At 41.4% G+C, this 22,029-nt stretch overlaps 1 protein-coding gene across 1 annotated transcript; it reads right to left on the bottom strand.

The window, feature by feature from the left end:
• Positions 1–476: 476 nt before the first annotated feature.
• sgcg (sarcoglycan, gamma) lies at positions 477–21,691 on the bottom strand. Its single transcript, XM_051957732.1, has 8 exons — positions 21,281–21,691; positions 10,657–10,858; positions 9,986–10,090; positions 7,340–7,427; positions 6,418–6,537; positions 5,411–5,483; positions 3,426–3,549; positions 477–1,985 (listed from the first exon to the last, which is right to left on the bottom strand). Exons 2-8 carry the CDS (start codon positions 10,849–10,851, stop codon positions 1,818–1,820), a joined length of 873 nt encoding a protein of 290 aa, XP_051813692.1. The 5' UTR covers positions 10,852–10,858; positions 21,281–21,691; the 3' UTR covers positions 477–1,817.
• Between the last annotated feature and the right edge of the window lie 338 nt (positions 21,692–22,029).

The following is a 22,029-nucleotide window of genomic DNA, read 5'->3' as shown; positions in this document are numbered from 1 at the left end:
CAAACAATTAATTCTCTAAATTGGATGAATATTAACCCAGGTGTAATTTACTCTGTTAATGGAGATTCCCACAGTAGGCACAGGTGGCTGGAATGCATTCCTAGAGATAAATTTGAGTTGGAGAATTATTTCTACATGCCAAAGCGTCAAGATTTTCTTTCATCTTCTTGCTGCAGGCGAGCTGATACTGACCTCAGTATCATGAAGTGTGAATGTGCATAAAGGTCACAAATCTTCACTGCAGCAAACACACTAGATTTAGACATAAACAAACTAGATTTGGTTGCTGGTGTAAATCTGTGCATCCTGGTGTCATTGTAGAACTTTTCCACTAGAGGGCATCAGAGAATCACGGTCAGGATTATCAAACTATCAACCAGAACAAAAAACTGTGTTCGTGCATTCTCCTTCCTAAGATGCGATTAAAAAACACTGGAAAGCATCTTCAGACAAAAAAGTATATGAGCGCAGACACATAGAAGAATAGCACAAATTTTATTCAACATACAAAATGAATAAATACACATTACACACTATCAAAATATGCCAAAACCAAACTCAGAACTACAAATCAACTACTTTATTAACACTAACGATAATAACACAATTCCATGACATGGTAATTATTGTAAATATGCTCAAAACAAAGATGAACAGATAATAAACTCAGTAACTTTACAGAATGTCCTTTCTGACATGCTGAACTGTGAATTGTTAAGTGCTATCATGCGTATTGTGTCACAAATAAATGAAATCAAAGCATATTTGACCCAAAAGTAAAATAACAATCCCAATTATTTTTCTCTCTCAGCTACCCACAACTCTCTTTGTTAGATCTGCATTTGCTGTCATGTTGCTGCAGTCAAAGGTAATTTATTTGTCAATCTCTTGATTATAAACTAAGTTGTTGAGCAAACGGAGCAGCTTACCACCAATAAAAACTGTCTGCCTTGTTTTTGCATAATTACATGCTTAAGATGGACTTCAAAATAACACAGCCAAACATACGTATAACATTACAAACTGGAAAAAACATAATTACACATGTGATGCCAGTAACACTGTGCAGTGCCACAAGGACTTGGTATTTTAATGTCAACCCTGCAAAACATTGGAAGAAAAACATGAATCATGACGGTTGCCTGGAGTTGTGTCTGAATTTGAGCAAATAAAAAAATAGGAAAACCAATCAAATTTCATCTGTGAATTGATGACGACAAGGACAAAATATACTAAAATTTCTCATTTTTTTCCCCACTTAAATAAAAACATGCTAAACATTTAAACTAAAACCCAGCATACCAAGGGCTTGGAGCAAGAAGGGATTTTGCATAAACTAAAATAAATACTTTCAATCACATTCTGTTGCCATTTAGAGATTTATTTTTTTAATTTCCCAAGCCCTTGATATGTGTCAGTTTTATTTATTGCACCATACGATAATATTGCATAGGATGTAAGCTGTTACCAGCTCCTCATTGCCCAGCCATGATACTGTGTGTAAAAAATTCTCCACAAACCTCTGATGCAGACTAATTTAGTACTGAGAGCCAATTTGTTTCAGTTGAATAGTTAGAAGACTATAAATGCAATTAAAATCATACATTTCATGACATCTCTAACATGTATGCCAGCAGGCATTTGTATTTTCACAGGCCTCGATGTGCCAGTGGGATCATTGTAGAACCACTGTGGTATAAAGATTACAAAAAAAGAAGAAAAAAAAACCCAGGCGGCATATAAACAATTGTGCTTGTTGCCTCCCAAAAGATGCATCCTCTGAGAGATGGAAAATCAATGACCTTGTCAGAGTCAATCTAGCAGTCCTGATTATCGCTGCAAGTGGAAGTTCTTCCAGCCTTGGATAGGAAGAGCTTCCCGCTGGGACAAACACAGACCTCATAGAGACCCTGAGCATTTCCAGCAACCCCTTCTTCGCTCAGAGGCAGCCTCGGCATGCGCACCGTCTCAGCATCCAACACCAGCTGTACAGCACACAGCATGAAGAACAAGAACGATTAAAGGAGAACAACACAGCTTTGCAAAGAAATATCATTCTGCTTGTTCTTTTCTCTCAGTCACAGAGTGCACAGATGCACCATGACACACAGTATGAAGGGAGCTATAGACGGATGTTTAGTAACGCCTAAAAAATGCACGAGTCCATAAAGATATACTAAACAGAATGTGGTACAAACATCCACAGTTCTGAGGCAGAAATTTAAAAGAAAATCAGAAAACATGTGCATTCAAATATTTTTTTAGCATCATTAGGAAAGGTTCAGTGCAGATTAATATCCACTAGTGTTAATCCCTGAGACTACTTTGTCATATAAATGTGCTATTCTACTGAGAATGAATTTAAAGAGGTCAAATAAGTGCCTTTGATACAAATGTTTTATGTAGTTCAGCCAGTTAGCTGCACCACAATTACCCAGACCTGATTCAGTCAGAGTCAATTACTAAAACTCACTCTAAACAGTAACATGGAAACTGCAACCCACTACACCACAACAGACCCACAGAGTCCAAACAAATGTTTCCGAAGTTCCAAAGGCAATGAGCTCATTGTAGCTTACAGATAATGGGAATGTCTTGCTGTTCTTTTGTTGCTGTAGAACTATTAGCTTGTAAATATATAATAATTCCGCTAGAAGTGAAAAGATATGTATTGTATAGTATAGCATAGCATAGCATGATATAATATAGTATAGCATTGTTGACATAGCATAGCATAGCATAGTATAGCATAGCATAGCATGATATAATAGAGTTTAGCATAGCATGGCATGGTATAGCATAGCATAATAAAATATAGCATAGCATAGTATAGGACAGCATAGTATAGCACAGCATAGCATTGTATAGCATAGCATAGCATAGCATAATATATTATATTACAGTATAGTATAGTATAGCATAGTATACCATAGCTTAGTGTAGTATAGTATAACTTATAGTATAATCTAGCATTCTATAGCATAGCATAGCGTAGCCAACCATAATATCATAAAGCACAGCATAGTTAAGCATAGCATAGTAAAGCATGGTATATCATAGTATAGTATACTATAATTTAGCATAGTATAGTATAATATAGCATAGTACAGCATAACATATCATAGCATAAAGTATAACCGTATAACTAAAATATGAGTTTGTGTATTGTGTTCTCTAAAATGGATAAATTTATAAGGTACTTCAGTATTTTGGACAAAAATGTCCATCAAATAGAAAAGGCTGAGTTTCTGTCAAACTGCACTTGAGCACCGAGGTGTGACCACAAGAGACAGTGGAAGCAAGAAACAGCATGTTTACTGGTAAAAAACAATACTGTATATATATTTCCTTGGAAATGTAAAGAAAAAAACAGACCTGAGGATGGTGTGGAGCAGACAATAGGAAGTGAAAAGAGCTTTTCTTACCAGGCCTACACTAGACTGCAGAATAACATCCATGTTGGAAACAGCTTCAATGTTGCCAGCCAGGGCTTTGAGATGAACTCCTTTTGGTGCGTCCATACTGAGAGAGCGAGTAGGGGACTCCAACCTGAAGAAGCACACCTCAGCTTTGTAAATATATTTATGTTATGCTTTTATTTCTATCAAACAACACTGGTTCAGAGCTTTAAAATGTAATCCAGAAATTATTTTGTATTGTGGTGTGGTGCAATATGCAAGATTTTGAAGGTAAAAGTGACATTAATGTGGCAGTAGGCAGCTATCTACTATGTAAAGATAAATCATGATGTCCTTAGCAGAGAGTGAAGTCACACTCCATTTGCAAGTGTTGTAATATGACAGTCTCTGTTTTACATTTTGGCACTTGGTCTGGTCACACCTGCTTGTTAGTGCATAGTAGTGCATGTTAGTCCCTCCCATTAAAACTTTTGGTCCTCTTCAAGTCTATAAACAGAATAAAGTGACTTCCCACACTGCACCGGGAAAGCTGAAGTGCAGTTCAGTGTTTAGATGGTGAAAGTATACTGAACAGAAATATAAATGCTAGTTTGTGGATTGTTGTCCCACTCTTGCTGAAGGGTTTCTTGCAGTTGGTGGACGTTTTTGGAGGCAGAAATTCTGACATAACAAATGGTGGAGTCGTGGACATTTAGGTGCCTGACCGACATGCAGCATCCAGCATACCAACAGCCTGCTCTCATCTTTCTCTTGTCATCTGTGACATTGTGTCTTTTGAATAAAATTGGCATTTTAAGGTGGCCTTTTATAGTCGCTGTTCAAAGGAGTGTCTGTTTACTGGTCAGGCTATTTGATCATTGTCCTTTAAAGCCACACCTGACTAGAGTGTAGATTAACTCAATGGCTGAGAATTTGTAACCAGTTGCACAGCTTAAAACTTTTTCTGCACAACTATTATGTTTTTTGAAGGAGAACAATTGAAATAAGATTTCAGAGAATAGGAACATTTGCATGCTGAAGTAATAGTTTTGTTCAGTGCATTTTATTAATGTTATTTACATAAACTTGTTTTATTTCAAGAGTCTTTGCTGCTCTTTTGAGGATCTCCTCTGCTCATCTGTTCTGCTCCAGTCTTTGTGTGTCTGTTTCCACACATGGATCTGCTCCGATCCGACTGACCATGAAAACAGATCCACGCATAACGGAGCACACAAAAGGAGAAAAAAGGACGGAATATGATGTTACTCCTGTTGAGAACGACTTGTTGCAGCCATTCAGTGTATTTTACAACACTGGTGTGGCCTAATGGTTGTGGATGGATTTTTTTTTTTTTCTGCTTCTGTGCACATGAACTTTCTGTTGTAGCTAAAAAGTAAAGAGAGCAGGAAGATGTGAACTGTTTGTCTTGTTATGACATTCTAGTGCTGTAGAGACAACCAGTGATTTTGAATGTTGCACATAAAATCTTTAACGTTTTGTGCTTTTTCAGCCGATATCTGGTAAATGTCCATCCATCCTCTATACACCGCTTTATCCTCACTAGGGTCGCAGGGGGTGCTGGAGCATATCCCTGCTGACTCGGGCGAAGGCAGGGGACACCCTGGACAGGTCGCCAGTCTGTGGCAGGGCTACATATACAGACAAACAATCACACTCACATTCATACCTACGGGCAATTTAGAGTTATCAATTAACCTCAGCATATTTTTGGACTGTGGGAGGAAGCCGGAGTGCCTGGAGAAAACCCACGCATGCACAGGGAGAACATGCAAACTCCATGCAGAAAGATCCCAGGCCCACCCCCGGATTTGAACCAGGGATCTTCTTGCTGCAAGGTGAAAGTGCTAACCACTTACTCCACTGTGCAGCCCTCTGGTAAATGTGTTTACTACAAAGACTTGGTCCAGTCAACACAGAGCTGTAAATGTCTTCTTGATGTATTTCCACATGACTTGTAAGACCTCAATCTTGTTACTGGTTAAAATGCTCACCTCAGGTCTTTCAAAAGCTCAGATCTCAGCTGGGGCACCTCCACTGAATGCTGGAACAGAGCTCCTTCAGGACCTGAGGAGGAAAGAGTCGCACATTCAGCTACATGAGCTTCAATCAAGGTGTTCCACAAAATCTAGTTCAGTCCGAAGGCCTGATGTGTGCTTTTGCAGACAGATTTTTAATAACATAGTCTAAGTAGATTTTCTGAGCTGCTCGTTGCTGAAATATGTGATTTCCGAATCCTCACTTGTCTGTCAAAATTGACTGGATACAGAGATCGCAGTGTTCTCTGCTGGCTGATTCACGACTTTGAGTCTCGACTGAAATACTTCAAAAACAACAACACGAGAATGAGGGGAGAGGAAACTGGATCCAAAAAACCTCCGTGTGCTGAACAGAATGTGGAGCCAACTGTGATGGATGTGAGCACTCGACAAACACTGTGAATGCTGAAGCTTTGTTTTGAGGACTTTAGATTTGTGCCACCTGCAGCTCTCTGCGGCTCAAACTGACCCCAGGTGTTACGGAGCCATCAGCTGACACTGTGTTCAGCATTTATCTGTCATCGCAGTGTGAGGTCAGTGACACACTTTGGACACTGAAGACTCAGAATGCAGGACAGAAATATGTAAATGCTTCACCCTTCAGCTCTCTGTTGAGATTTAATTTGCTGCCTAGAAACTATGACTAAAAGACTTGATTTGAATCTTCTATTAGTGTGATGGATTTTAGTGCAGGTTCAGATAACCAAACTCCTGACATTCCATTTATATGTGCTGTTTGTGCACTTAAAAGATATCCATGCACTCGACTGTGCAGCACAGATGATTACCACTGCATCTGTCTCTGTCCTTGGCTCCTGGATTGTTGCACAGATATCTGCCATCAAAACAAATTGCTCCTGTTGATTTCACATCTGCTGTCAGCATTGTCTCTTTCCAAAATGTTCCCGTCAACAGGTGTGTGTTATATCCGAGGAAACGGCACGTAGCAGGCGTTGGTGTACCTGTGACTCGTAGTTTGTCTGGTCCAATCACAGCCTGGTCACCATCTGCACTGAACAGCATGTTGCCATTGTGGGAGTTAATGAGCAGCTTCCGAGTGTGTCCCTGAGCCTCTTTTGGACCTGCAACAACAAAAACAACCAAAATTACCTGAAGGGCTTTGGCATTTAGTACAATGCGACGACCACAATCTACAACCTTTTCTGTTCTCATGATGTGAGAATAAAAAAGCCACATTCATGATTTAGAGCCGTATAAAGAGGGGAAAAGGTGAGCAAACAACCACCTGCCGATGGATTAAAAATGTGTAAATCCAGGAGGTAAATGAGTAACCCCATTACTGCTCAACCTGAAAGCTAAATCATCTGAGGTTGTTTCACTTTGTCCTTCACCGCATCAGTGTTCACAGCACTGAGAGGCTAACGCAGGCAGATCACTCACTGAGATATTTAACCCACATCTGCGCCTACAACTGTGAATCAAAATGCAGTCCTCTCTAACAAGCTTTTCACTTTTATTCACAGAAGGCCGAGAGCATGCGGGCTATGCTTTTTACGGCTTAATGATCAAGGACACATAACGGCTCTGTGGAACACAACAATTAGTTGGGTCATTTCCTGGCCTTTAAATTATGGCAAAATACCCCAACGTGGCCGTTGGTGAGCCATAAAAGAAGCACAAAAATGATCCTCCGCAGGCCTCAGGACCTCTGTGTAATATAGAACGATCCAGAAGCAATGGCAGAGAAAGGGATGCTGCATTTAATGGATTTTAAATGGAAATATAAGAGATTATAAATTGAAAGATGGCTTCTTGTCACTGTTAATGTTGGATGAGGAATCCCTGCAGGACAAGTGCATGAATGTCTTTACTGTTGCCCTCATACATCAGGGGGATAGAGGGTGTGAGTGCAGCGTGTCTTACCCACAGATATCCTCCCAGTAACATCACCATTTTCATCACGGGCATTGAGGGAAACGTTTTCAGATGAGTGCGCTAGAAGCGGAGAGTCCTGGGAAAAGAAGAAGAAAAAACAAGACTGACATGTTACCACCCTGTGTAAACCCTGCTGATACATGTCTGTAGAATCTGTCAAGGTCATGGTAATCCTCGGAGCTACAGTACAAAGCACTTCTCTTTAGCCCTCCTGTTTTCCTCATTTACGTTCACCAAAAAATATCGTTTCCTTGTCTGAAAAAAAATCCCAAAATTCAGCAAAAAAATTTCCCAAATATCTGAAAATTTGCAAAATCTTCAGGAAGAAAATTCCAATTATTCCTGAAATGTTTCCCTTAAAAGTTTTATTTAAAAAAAACAAATTTGGCAAGAAAATTCTTGTAAATATTTTCAAAAAATTTGTAAAAATTAAAAAAAAAAAACTAAAAATATCTAAAGTGATTACATATATATCAGTAAAACTTCTAATATTTTCTTTAAGAACATTCACAAAAAATCAACCAAAATCCTGCAAAATTCGCTGGATTTTGTTTGATTTTTTTGTGGATGTTCTTAAGAAACATTTTTAACAGTTCTTTTTTCCCACCAAAAAGTGTTCAAAGATTTCCCAAAAATTTCAGTTTCAGTATGAAAATATATACTTTTTTCACATTTTCAAACTTTGAACCGGGTCAGTTTTGACCCGCAGGACAACACGAGGGTTAAGGTTCTTGAAGATATTTCACCTTCATCCAAGAGGCTTCTTCAGTTCTGACTGACTGATGGGGAGTTTCAGATGTTCATAGTCGCTTCAGTTTCATAAGTTGGGACAATTAGATTGATTGTTCCAACACTTTAAGGCAGAGTGAAATATTTCTATTACTCACTAATGAAAGGTCATGACATTCACGGTTCCTGACCTTCACTCTAGCACTACTACGAGGTTGACATTTGTAGGGTTTTTTTTTTGTAAAGTCAGGCTGGTTTATGAGCAACATCCTACAACGGTAATGACATTCATGTGAGCTAGTTTGTTGCTCACATTAGTATTAGCTCAAAGCACCACAGAGCCCCGAGTACAACTGTGGACTCAAAAAAATCTGGTGATACTTTCTGATGAGAAGCTGTTTATAAAACTTTAAATTTACTAATAGTGGCTTTAATTATGTTCAGTACATTTAGATAGATAATGAATAATAAGGACAGCATCTGTGTTGACGTTCACATTATTAAGGCTTGTGTTTACATTGGTGTTGTGTTTTGGTTCATCATAAGTTTCATCTGGATTATTTATGGGCTGACATGAATATTTACAGCTGCAGTCTTGAGTAACTGAACTGACTTTCCACTGATGACTTATTAATAATGATTATTATCTAATGTTCTGATGAAGGAAGACAAACACCAGCCAGACAAAAGTATTAAGAGACAATGACAATATTAACAACCAACAATGTTGACACTAATGTTACCTTTTTGCACGATTAGCAGGCTTATACTCTTAACATACCCAAGTCCTCGAGCTATTATGCTGCATTCAACCGTGTTTCTGCTTTTTATCTGTATTGTATTTGTGTTTATTAGAATGCAGGCTGATTCAACTATAGTACATACTGTGCTATAATCACTCATTTTGAATGCTTTACAACATCAGGAAAAAGGACAGACAATGAAAGTTCAGCTTGTTGCTAACACACATTTTGAATGATTAATGTACCTTGTCTGTTTTTTAAACAAATAAATCGAAAAAAGTAAATTAACTACTAACAAAACACTAAAAGCTGTTTGTCTTATTAAATGGGCTCCTTGTTGTTATACATAAATATTTGCACAAGATTAGAAAGCGTGACAAAAGCTTCCAGAAAACATATCCCTTCATGAAATGTTTCAATGAGGCAGCCAAACAATAAATCACTTCAGTTCCTTTGCAGCTGTACAGAAGACATGTTTATAAAAATGATCTAAGAAAATAACTTTTCCTATAGAGCCCGACGGGGTGAATCTCTAAACACTGAAGCTCATTAGAAATCCATAGAGCAACATTAGAGAACGTGTCCTTCTATAAATGAGAAATACATTGCCTTTTTAATGAGGCCCATGAAGTAAGGAAAAATCCCAAGAAAAATTGCTGCTATGAGCAAGAAAAGCCATAACATGTAAACAACTGCAGCAAAGTGTTCCCATCTGCTGCTAGCAGGCGGGCCATAAACTACTTTCCACCACAAATATCCCTGAGGTTAATGGGAAGCTCGCTGCACCACCACGTGCACTGTGTGGGACCGCCAAATCCAGTTTGTTCTGACACATCTCCCAAAAAAAAAGAGAAAAAAGTACAGTCAGAAATATGCAGCTTGCTCTGCAGCTGGATAAAAACAGCTCGATTGTCTGTGAGGAATTAGATTTAGATGATTGCAGGACGTGCACTTGAGTTTTAAATTTGTAAACAGTGAGATGAAATAATGGCCGTTCTGTCGGGTTACTTAACTGAGAAAACTGCAGTTTGAACATTAGCTTGGAAGAAGTGAAAACTGGGAGAAGAACAGCAGGAAGGAGGAAAGGAGTGGAGGGATAACAGAGTGAAGAAGCATGTGGGAAGACGAGCAAAAAAAAAGTGTGTGTTCCAGATTATCCTACTTCTCTGGAGTGGATCTCCTCGGCGTAAACAGGGAATAGAAACTCAGACTCGCCCTCCTCCAGCTTGACCCCATCTGAGTGGACTTGTAGATATCCCATTCCTTCCTACAGCCAAAATAAAAACACAAGGTTATGTATTCAGACAAATATACAACAAACTGCAAGACAATTAAACAGCTTTGTCTGCAAGGCAGGAATTAGAAATATGGCAAGTTAGAAGTGGAGGATTAGACTTCCAAATGTGAAACGCATATAGCAGTGTTCCCTGCAGCATTTGCATACCATCCTATAATAAAACAGCAAGTTGCTTAAGCAGCGGTGGCTCTTCACAGAGGTGTGTGTGTGTGTATCCAAGATTGTGTGTTGGTTTGTCGTATCTCTTTTTTTCTGCATAAATCCACAGTTGCCATCTGGACTTGAGAATCTGACAAGACTCCATGAAATAACAAACACATTAACTATCCCGCTTAGACAGCCAAGTAGCAGTTAATGATGGATAATACCACTGCTACAGCTACTGCTCACAATCGCAAACAGGTAACGCTCGGTCTGTGTACAACATTATGGGCTGATGCTGATTAATTGATTGATAATTTATAGCGAAGAAAAGCAGAAAGACAGAGAAACAACCCCAGCTGAAAACATAGTTTGTCAGTGTGAGTCACACGTACCGTGTTGAACCACATCACCCTGAGGATCCAGATGGTGAGGGCGAAGTTGACCACCAGGATGATGATGAGCAGCAGCACAAACAGGTAGAGACAGCGCTTCCTCCAGCCATAGATGCCGATCTTGTAGATGTGGTCGGGCACGGTCCGGGGCGAGCTGCTGCCCTGGGTGGTGGTGACATACTGCTCCCGCACCATCTGGTGGCTGGGCACGCAACACGATGACAGGTATACAGGAGACAGAGACAGATGTTAAAGAAAAAATAGCACCAATCTTCCATGCCTTTCAGTCAGATTGGACATGGCATGCCACACAGTCAGTGTTTGTCAAGATCAGAGAGAGCAGGCCATAGAAAGTAACTTTATTTATATACTAGAGTGATGCAGGTCAACCGGCTGCACGGAGAGAATTCTTTTTACAAAGCATCATACTTCAGCCTGCTGGGCAGCACAAACAAACTGCACATAGCACTGACATATCAAGGCCTGTCACCTTTTCAAATGATCTTAGATAACAGCTGCCCTTGTAAACATCTAGCTGATGCAGAGCAACTCTGGCATCAATTCAGCTTTATTTATATAGCGTCTGTTCATAACATAAGTGATCTCAGGGCACTTCACACAGTAAAGTCAACCCTTACAATGTTGCATTATTGGGAGAAACCCAACAAATCCAGCTATTCCTTTTGAGCAGCTCTTTGGTGACAGTAGGAAGAAAAAAAAAATCCCATTTAAGAAGAAGTCACCTTCAGCAGATGGTCCTTAAGTATGGCCAGTCATCAGCCTCAACTGGTTGTGGTGAGGGTAAAGGGGTGTCATTTTAGCTCTGTGTTTGGTCTCTACCAACTCCTAAGGGACATGTAAAAGACTCTTAAACTGCTAAATGATCCACTGTGTTCCCCTAGCTAGCCGCTAAGTGCCATTTGGTGCTCAACAGTTAGTGTACAGTGAGTTTTCAGAGCTTTCATGCTGAAAAAAAAGCCATAATAGCAGTGAGGGCAAAGATGTAAGCTGGAAAACCTGAAAACTGTTATAAATGTTCGTAGAGCTGAGGGGAGCTGCCATTGTGCTAGAATTGTCCTTCCTACCTCTCTCTTTTGCTTTTTATTAATCTAACAATGCTGATTACAACAGCAAAGAAAGACTGTTTTGAACAGAATGTTCCCAGATGTACTTTCTTGACTGCAGACAACAGATTATCGAAACAAAACCTCCAAAAAAGTTGTGCACTGAGAGCCTTGTTACTTCTTCATCAATTAGCTTATCCACAAGTGCAACTCTGCAAACTGTAGGCTCCTTTTGCAAGTATCCTGAATACGAATAACTACACATCCAACTCAAGTCTTTTTGCCACTGATTATAGCAGCTTTGTATCTTGCACACACTAGATCCCCTTTTAGAGAAGGCCACTTTGTCTTTTCATTTACATTACTACTGTATTTCATGTTTTTATTTGTACTGCGAAATATGCATATTTTCCTTTAACTTTTTCCTTTCTGTTTTACTAGAGTAGGAGCCCCTCCCTCTGAGTTCTTCACACCATGTAAGTATGCCCAAAGATAGTACAATTATAAGTCAGTAATAACTTTTAGCTTTACTCATCATTCAAATGCTACTCAATAAGCAGTTGTCTGTCATCTAACTCATGGCACCTGTAGTGATATGCATGAAAATATATAGGAACTATGTGAACACAGTGCGACCCGGACCTGTATTAATGTAACACATGACTGTGTGTGTGTCAATCTATGTAGTCCCCACTGAGACGTTAGTAAACACTGGTTAACATACCCTAACACGTCCCCTGTTTGCCTTCCTCATACCACCCATAATACTACATGGTGGCAGCGGTAAGGGGAAACCTATGAAAAGTGACGATAGATGAACAAGATTGTCCGAGGATAATTACTGTCGCCACTCAAGTAGGTGCAAACCGGAGCAGTGCTAACAGCGCTAAAGCTAACTGACGGCAACCGGCACAGAGTGAAGAGAAACCGAAGACGTAATGGCATCACATCTTCCAACGATGAACTGGTCCGACCCGGATCTGAGTGAGGCTATTTCACTGTTTAAACAAAAAATGTCTCTTTACTTGGAAGATGAAGAAATAGTTGATGCAGCTAAACAAGCAAGGAAAATATGCCGTGGCATTGGAGATGAAGGACTGAAAAGGCTAAATGCGAGCGGTCTCAGCGAGGATGAGAAGAAGGTGCCTGGCAAACTATGGGATTACTTCGAGGGTCAGCTAAAATTAAACGTGAACTTTAGAATCCATAGACTACACTTGATGCAATATCGACAAAAACCAGATGAGAGCATTGATGACTTTGTGACTAGAGCCAGAACATTAGCACAAAAATGTCAGTTTACTGATGCAGAGCTTAATGAACGTCTAATCGAGCTCATTATTGCAAGCACACCCCATGATGCTTTGAGAAATGATCTGTACAGCAAACCTCAAGGCTATTCCTTGGCTGAGGTACTTGCTGAAGGACGAAGATATGAAGCCCTGTCAGCAGGCAATGAACAGCTACACAAACTTGGCATGTCACACAGTGAGAAAATTCATGTTGTGGATAGAGGGCCAAAACTGTGGCACCAATCACAAACCACGACAATGCCCTGCATATAATGATGAATGCTCTGCTTGTGGTACTAAAGGTCACTGGGCGAAATGCTGTAAAAAGACCAGACGACAGAGACAGCACTTCAGTCGAGGCCGGAGAAGTAAGTCTCGCCTACCACAAAACAAACAGCACAGACAGACCTCCAAAAATGACTACAAACGACAGAGGGAGTCCCATGTTGATGCCATCGACAGCAGTGACACTGTGGAGGAATACACATACCAAAAACAGTTCCATTCCATCACCATCAGTGAAAAGTGCATGCACAGCATAGACAGCACGCCACCCAGAGAGGAGGTGTACACAATCTTGAATGTGAAACCACCTGGCCTACCAGACCATAGACACACACTACGTATCAAGGTTGATACAGGCGCATCAGGTAACGCACTCCCACTACGCACTTTCAAACAGATGTATGGTGAAAATGCATGTACCCAGAAAAGACTAAAAAGAAACTACAAAAGAATATCTGCATACAGTGGGCACCAAATCACCTGCCTGGGCACAATTGACATCCCATGTCAGTATAAGGACTCTAAGTGGATAAAAGCCAAATTCTACGTTGTGGATGTGCCAGGTCCAGCCATAGTTGGGCTTCCCACAAGTGAACTATTAAACCTTGTAACTGTCAATGTGGATACAATAACTGAGAATGGGAAAGCCAGTGAGGAAAAAGTACAAGAAAAGAAAGCAAAGACCCCCAAAAGCATATCAACAAGTGCAGACCTTAAGAAAGCATATCCAGACCAGTTTGATAAAATTGGGAATTTCAGCGGAACGGCTAAACTCATACTGAAAGAAGATGCTGAACCATTCATTGATCCACCACGGAAATGCAGCATCCACATCAAAGACAAGTTACAGAGGGAACTGAATACACTAGTCGAACAAGGTGTGATACGAAAGGTAGAAGAGCACACAGACTGGTGCTCCAGTCTTGCATACAGCACGAAAAAAGATGGATCCCTGCGCGTATGCTTAGACCCTCAAAAGCTAAATGCCAGCCTTAAGAGATGCCCACACAAGATTCCAACAGTGGAAGAACTGAATCCGATGTTTGCAAATGCAAAAATGTTCAGCAAACTTGACGCAAAAGCAGGCTATTGGTCAATACACCTTGATGAAGACTCACAACTGCTAACAACATTTCGAACTCCATTCGGCAGATACTGCTGGAAACGTCTGCCATTTGGACTAAGTGTCTCTCAAGACCTCTTCCAGGCTAAGATGGATCAGATCCTTGAGGGGCTCAGAGGTGTTGTCAGCATAGCCGATGACATAGCAGTCTTTGGAGAAAACGAGGAAGAGCACGACAGAAATCTGATCAATCTGATGGAACGAGCAGCTGAAGCAGGTGTTGTGTTCAACAGTGACAAATGCACAATAAAACAGAGAAGCATCTCATTCTTTGGCAATCTGTACACAGACAAAGGCATTAGACCGGACCCAGCCAAGATCAGGGACATACAAAGAATGCCAACACCCCAAAACAAAGACGATCTACACAGATTCATGGGAATGCTAACCTACCTATCACCCTACATACCAAAGTTTGCAGACAAAGCACACACATTGAGGGGGTTGCTAAAAAGTGACGTACCATGGACATGGGACACTGACCATCAAAAATGCTTTGAGGATCTGAAGTCAACAATTACAGAAGATGACTGCCTGAAATACTATGACCCAAACACACCCTTAACCCTTGAGGTAGATGCATCACAGAAAGGACTGGGCACAGCCTTGATGCAGAACAACAGACCCATTGCTTTTGGCTCTAAAACACTAACTGAATGTCAATCCAGATATAGCAACATAGAGCGAGAAATGCTTGCCATTGTGTATGGAATGCAGCGATACCACATCTACCTGTATGGGAAGTCATTCCTTGTGATAACAGATCACAAACCACTTGTCACCATATGCGCAAAACCACTGCATGCTGCACCACCACGACTCCAGCGAATGCTGATAAAGACACAAGGATACAACTATGAAGTCATGTACAGGCCGGGAACCCAAATGATCCTGGCAGATACTCTCAGTCGGTTACCAAACCCTGAAAACCACGGCGACATTGAGCTAGATGAGCGCATCGACGGAGTGGCCATAGAGATCGAGGATCCAGAGTTGCATACTGTAGCAATAATAAACTTCTCCTCTGAAAAACAGGATGCTCTCCGAACAGAAACTGCCAAAGACCTCAAACTCAATGCACTGAAAGAGCTGATCCACCAAGGATGGCCAGACAGCATCAAAGAACTGCCAAAAGGCCTGCGTGCTTATTGGTCTTTTAGAGATGAACTGGCAATGGAAGCAGGAGTCATATTCAAAGGCAGACAGGTGCTCATTCCAGACTCCATGACTGAAGATATACTAAAACAGCTTCATGTTGGTCATCAGGGCATAGAGAAAACTCGCCGCCTTGCAAGAGAGAGTGTTTATTGGACACACATAAATGATGACATTGAGCGAGTGTGCAGATCTTGCAGTGTGTGTGTGGAGCATCAGGATGCAAACCCAAAAGAACCTCTAAACCCACACAACGTACCATCTAAACCCTGGCAGTCACTAGCTTCTGATCTGTTTGAGATTAATGGACGACAGTTCCTATTGACTGTGGACAGATATTCCAAATTCCCAGTTTTGGATGAACTGCCCATGCCTGTCTCTAGCCATGCAGTCACACAGAAGATGCAAATGTACATGTCTCTATTTGGATGCCCTGAGGAGATACTGACAGACAACGGACCACAATACACAGGGCAAACATTCCAAAACTTCATAACAAAATGGGGAATCAAACATATCACAAGCTCACCCCATTACCCAAAAAGCAACGGATTCATCGAGAGGCATGTGAGACACATAAAATCAATTGTCAAGAAAACCCTGAAAACAGGTGGTGATCTACAGGTAGCTTTACTGCAGGTCAGAGCAACTCCCATTGACAGCAAACTACCATCACCTGCCGAACTGATGTTTGGTAGACCAGTAATAACCTTGTTGCCGAGTCGAGGAGACCCAGGTAAAGAGGAACACCGACTCCACCTACAACAGAGAACTGCAGACATGAAAGAACACCATGATCGCAGTAGTCGCAGAGAATTATCCCCACTCTATCCCGGACAGCACGTGACAGTGTTAAACAAAGACAGAGGGACATGGCATCCAGCAATTGTCATGCAAAAGTGCAATGAGCCAAGGAGCTACATTGTACAAACACCAAATGGCAACAAAATCAGACGTTGCAGGAGCCATCTGCGTGAACTGTACAACCCACATATGGAGAAAAGCACAAAAAAGATTCGCTTTGCCGAGCCACAAGTTCAAGAGGAAACTCACGGGAGTGACAGTGAACCAACAGGAACATCCTCTACAAAACCCTGTGAAACTCACACCAACACAGAGGTAGCCAAGAGTCCGGAACCAGTGCGCACAAGATATGGAAGGGCTATAACCAAACCAGCTCACCACAAAGACTATGTTTAGAGTCAGAACAACATACAGTTCAAAGTTGTGGCATCCATGGAGGACTCTGTTCATTAGGTTATATATTTTATTTTTTATATGCACAAAGCGAGCACTACTAGAAAAAAAAGTGTTATCTTCATAACTATTACGTTTCTACCACATGGTGATGTTATGTTATTAAAGAAACCAAGTCATGTAGTGCATGTTAAAGCTTTGCACAACAGGTTTGCAGAACTTCTTATTATGTCATCATTCGAAGTGAGGGGCACTCCAGCTAAACAGGTGGGATGTAGTGATATGCATAAAAATATATAGGAACTATGTGAACACAGTGCGACCCGGACCTGTATTAATGTAACACATGACTGTGTGTGTGTCAATCTATGTAGTCCCCACTGAGACGTTAGTAAACACTGGTTAACATACCCTAACACGTCCCCTGTTTGCCTTCCTCATACCACCCATAATACTACAGCACCCATTCACTTTGGTGCTACTTACTATATCTATACTATCTCATTTCATTGGTCAAAAGCCTGCGACTGACTAAATTCCTTAGAAAGCATGAAAATGGAACCATGTTTCCTCTCAGACCACTTGACTTACAATATGTTGAAACGTTAATATTGACGTTTTACCCAATAATGCCACAAAATACTGTCTATCCCAGATTTAAAACCACTGACAGATAAAATTGATCATCGTATTACAACGCAATGTTCTGCTGGATCCTGGCATTAATGAGAATGTTACTTTGACACATATCACCCACCTAAACATTGTTGTAGTCCGAGCACACCTCCCCATGACAGCAACACTCCTTGACTCCAGTAGCCTCCCTTATCACAACAACGTGTCCTGCCACACTGCAACAGCTGCTCAGGAATAGCTCGAGGAACATGACAAAGAGTTTGAGACATTAAACTGCCCTTCAATCTGCAGAGATTCCAATTCGATCAAGCATCTATAAGAACAAGCCTGATCCATGGAGGCCCAGGTTCACAACCCACAGGATCCAAGGTTGGGTTGGTTGGGTTGGATCCAAAGGACCTGCTGCCAACGTCTGGGTGCCAGACACCGAATGACACCACCAGAAGTTCCTATGGTAAGGCCCCGATAGGCCAGAGCTATTTTTGTGGCACAAAGAGGATCTAAATAATATTAGGCAGTAGCTGAAATGTTGTTGCTGCGTATATTTTGTCATGAACACAAGCAACAGAAAGTTTACAGAATTAATCCAGCTGTCACTAATGATCTCAAATCCATATAGTATTGTAACATACCAGATGGTATACAACAAATATTTACTATAGGTGTGGTTCAGTGTCTTTTGGCTGACTGAATTGAGTCACTGGGGTGGTTTCCATCTCTGACAAACTGCTTTTACAGATCCTGAAAAGTCCAAGTTCACAATATATATTCTAATACTTTTCCAGTCTATAAAGTTAACTGTACGCATATAATCTGCCTATTTGCACCTCTGTATAATGCCTTGTTCACACTCTACAGTATGTGATTCATGAGCCCAGAGCTCATGCACAGCACCAGTGGACATCTGGCTCATTGTGCCAATGGAAAACTTGACCGGGTTTCCAGCAGTTTTTCAAAGAGGCAAAGGAAAATGGCACTTATTACAGAGCAGAGGCAGCACTTTCTGGCTACACAGCAGCAGGATATCAGCGACAAAAACCAAGTCGATGAATGTCAGCATATTTGAAACCACAGCGAGTATTGTAAGTTATGACACAACAGCCGTTTTCTGTATTCAGTTCACGGGAGGGCAGATCGAGCTCCAACTGCGGAGCTGCAGAACCAGCGAGCAAGTCCCCTCAAGTCAGCACATTTGGACCATCTGACACAGTGACAACAGAGAACCTCAGGGACACATTTCACAGCGACACGGGAAGTGTGTGCTCAGTGGAGCCAAGGACCGCACAGCCTCGCAAGGCTGCAAACAGAGGAGAAGTGTCACTTTCTATTGATTAATCTGCATTAATAACCAGAAACAGGCAGCAGAGAAAGCTGCATTCACTGACAATAAAGCCTGAAGGAAAGGCTGTCAGTTGTAGATTATTATGAGTCAATAAAGCACCCAAAACAGGCAGAAACACAGAAGCAGACTGGAGATTTATCTATGAGCATCAAGCTGCTCCAAATCTTCATCAGTTCTTCAGAGTCAGCACATCTCAATTTCACAGGAAAAGTTATCTGAACAAAGAGGAATCTGGGCTGCCTCAGCTGTGTTTTCTAAAGAAGAAAACTCCGGCTCCTGTAGCCAGGTGATTTACATACAGGACAGATGTTGCATCTTACTGCCACACAGTAAAAGCATTTTCCATCATGTTAAAGGAGCCACTTTTCAAACCAAAAAGTGATTCTTCCTTGACATTAACAGATGTTCAGCCGAGCGCGTCGTCCCGCTGTAAATCCCATGGGTCGGTGATGATAGGAGCAGAAGAGGAGAGCAGAGTCTGCATGCAGTGGCAACCTGTACAACCCACCTCAAACAAGTTGTTTTTCTGTGAGTAATGAAGGTAAACATCACCGAGAGGCGATGAATAAAGGAAAACACACTCGCTGCTGGGATCTGAGCTCTCTAAGGTCCAGGAGAAGATGTTCCAAGGAGACCACAATAAAACCACACTGTAGGTTTTCTTTCTGTAGCAGTAAATACAGGGAGAAGGTGTCAAGGCTGAGAGCATTTCTATGACCAAATATGCCTCTCCACAAGTCGTGTCAGAATGCCTGCAGGCCTATGGCTGTGATGAATAGCCCTTATTCCACAACCCAACAAATGAATGTGGCTTGCAAAAAGAAGGAAAAGATGACTGTGATATTTCCACAGGAGAGAGAAGAGTCAAGCTTGATAAGGGAATTTTTTTCTTACCTGTATCTCACCTCATTTATATATATTAATCATGTTTGTGACAATGAGTCATAATGATAAATTGAATCTCAGCACTGCAGCAGAGCAACAGCAGCTTTTAGTGAAGGTGTCAGCTCCAACATGGATTAACTCTGCAAGAGCTGTGGATCCATTCAGGGTTGAATGTTTGGTGTTTTATTCAGCGGAGTTTTCCACTGCGGTTCACAAAATCAGTCAGAGCAGTGTGTTAAATTGACCGATTCCAGCATCCCCACACTTTATCTATTAACAAGCACAGATCATTTGTGTGTTAACATGTTGATCAGTCAGCTCTGCACTTTGGACCAATGAGAGGCGAGGATGAAGGAGCTCTGACTTTCTTCATTATGATGTTAATGAATTTGATCTAACGCAGCCTAATTACTTTAAATGAAAGCATTAAGATGCCTCTGTCCTTCAACTGCAGTACGAGGAGGAAGCAGCTTTGAGGCCGGATCTTTAAAGGCGTCTTCCAGCTCCAGTTTCAGGCTCACCACCAGCCCTTCAGCCACAGACTGATCCTTCCATAGCAACCCAAATAAACACTCCCCGAACAGCCTTGAGCAGCCTCAAGTGCCAGGAATTCTCAATTTATGATACGTTATAATCGGAAACACAATTGGACTTGTGGAGAGAATTGTTTTTTATCAGGTCCACGCTTTTATTTTTTGAGCTTTTTTTATGATATATAACTGTATTTTTTAAAATGAGATTCACATTTAAGTCTTTCTAAACCACATAAGAGGCAACTAAAAAAGTTTCAAAGGCAAAGTAGACCTCTAACACAATCCTCTGCTTCCTCAGATGAGATAAGGGGACTTGGTTCAGCATTTTTCATCTCGGGGCACCCTCTCAATTAACCTTAAACAAGTGATGCTCTCTGCTTGGCCCTGTCTCTCACTCTCTGACCTCTGGATGACAGCGAGGGCCGAGCTGGACAGCCTAAATGTTCACTTTAAACCCACAGGGTCCCGCTGTAATTGAGAATCCAGGCTTCTTTCTGAGCAGAGGCTTGACCTGACCAAATGCCAGAAGTTTCAGCGAGTTAGAAAGGCTCAAAATTTGTTTAGGTGGAGGACATCCACTGAGGAATACTCTGAGGAGCGATCGAAGGCTGAGCACAGGGCTGAAGTTTCTGTCTGTCTGTATAGTAAGTGGCCGGCGTCATGTCTCCACTCTGCTGTAATGCCTTAACTTCTAAAAATAGGACTCGGCAATGTGAACTAAATTTAAAAAAGCACCAGAGGAAACACAGAAAGACACAACCCCTACCTAGGTATGACTAATGAACACTGATAAGACACTGTAGCACACAGAAAAACAAGAGGGAGCAGCTCTTTTGCAAAGTTATTTTTGTATTTCAATATTGTTGGCCATGTATGGTAACACTGCCGACAGCTGGCTGACTAAAAACATCTTTTTCCAAATCCCAAACTACCTCTGTGAGGACTGGAAAGTAATCCCAGCACAACATAAGGCACGAAAAAAGGCAAAAAAAAACCCTCAAAACATGTACAGTAGGTGAAAGGTTGCTATTATAAAACACTTAAAGTTCATCTTAAGAGGAGGTTTTGAGACACAGAATGAATATTTGTGGGAGAAAAAGCGGACTACTCACCGTTGTGTGTTGAGGCACAGCAGTCCTCTTTTCCTACGCAACAGTAAGCAGAGCTCTGGCTGGTACGAGCAGCTTGAGAAGCAGCAGTGCTTGAGCTCCTCACACGTCTGTCAGCCGCTCAACAGCTGCGTGCCATAAATCCAGCTCTGGAAGCGCCCTGACTAATCACCACGAGACGGCGCTCCCACTCCCCTGCAAACCCACTCTGTCCCTCTGACTCCCTCTGCCTCTTTAGCCGCCCTACAGACATTTGAATATCACCATCAGAGTGTGTGAGAGAGGGAGAGAGAAGAGAGAGAGAGAGAGAGGAGGAGGAGAATGAACCATCAGCAGAGATGTTCAGTCTCTCTCACACACAGAAACATCCAGAGTGAACAGAAGCAGCTGTTTGTCATGCAATCCACTGAGTCACTTTCCCTGCCCAGCCCAGGGCTCCATGCAGCCGGTGCAGTCTAATTTGAGACTTCAGTCATGGCTCTCTACGTGAAGTTGAGCCGGTCTTTCAGATTGCTCTGCTGGGTGATGGGCAGCAGGAAGGTCGGATCTTGAAAGGGGCACTTTGAAAGTCAAAGGGGCAAAGGAGAAAGGCAGTGAACACAGCAGTGACTGGGTTTGATGGTTGTTGAATTATATCAATCTGCTTTATAGACTTATACATAATTCAGCTAAATCTGTATAAATAACAATATATTACAGAAAGTGTTTTGAAATGATGGGTAATTTATGTAGTTATTAAATATTTACATCTT

This window comes from Acanthochromis polyacanthus, chromosome 13 (assembly GCF_021347895.1).
Source record: "Acanthochromis polyacanthus isolate Apoly-LR-REF ecotype Palm Island chromosome 13, KAUST_Apoly_ChrSc, whole genome shotgun sequence".
Classification (NCBI taxonomy): Eukaryota; Metazoa; Chordata; class Actinopteri; family Pomacentridae; genus Acanthochromis; species Acanthochromis polyacanthus.
The sequence above is the reverse complement of the archived record's forward strand: the minus strand, read 5'-3'. Positions and strand labels throughout refer to the sequence as shown.

What these genes read in the sequence shown, in the direction of transcription:
- sgcg (XM_051957732.1), bottom strand. Translation starts at nt 10,851, where the DNA reads ATGGTGCGGGAGCAGTATGTCACCACCACCCAGGGCAGCAGCTCGCCC. An exon ending in AGGAGATCCACTCCAGAGAA is followed by an intron (nt 7,428 to 9,985) that starts GTAGGATAATCT and finishes TTCTTTTCCCAG; the next exon opens with GACTCTCCGCTTCTAGCGCA. An exon ending in TGCAGTCTAGTGTAGGCCTG is followed by an intron (nt 1,986 to 3,425) that starts GTAAGAAAAGCT and finishes TGTGCTGTACAG; the next exon opens with CTGGTGTTGGATGCTGAGAC.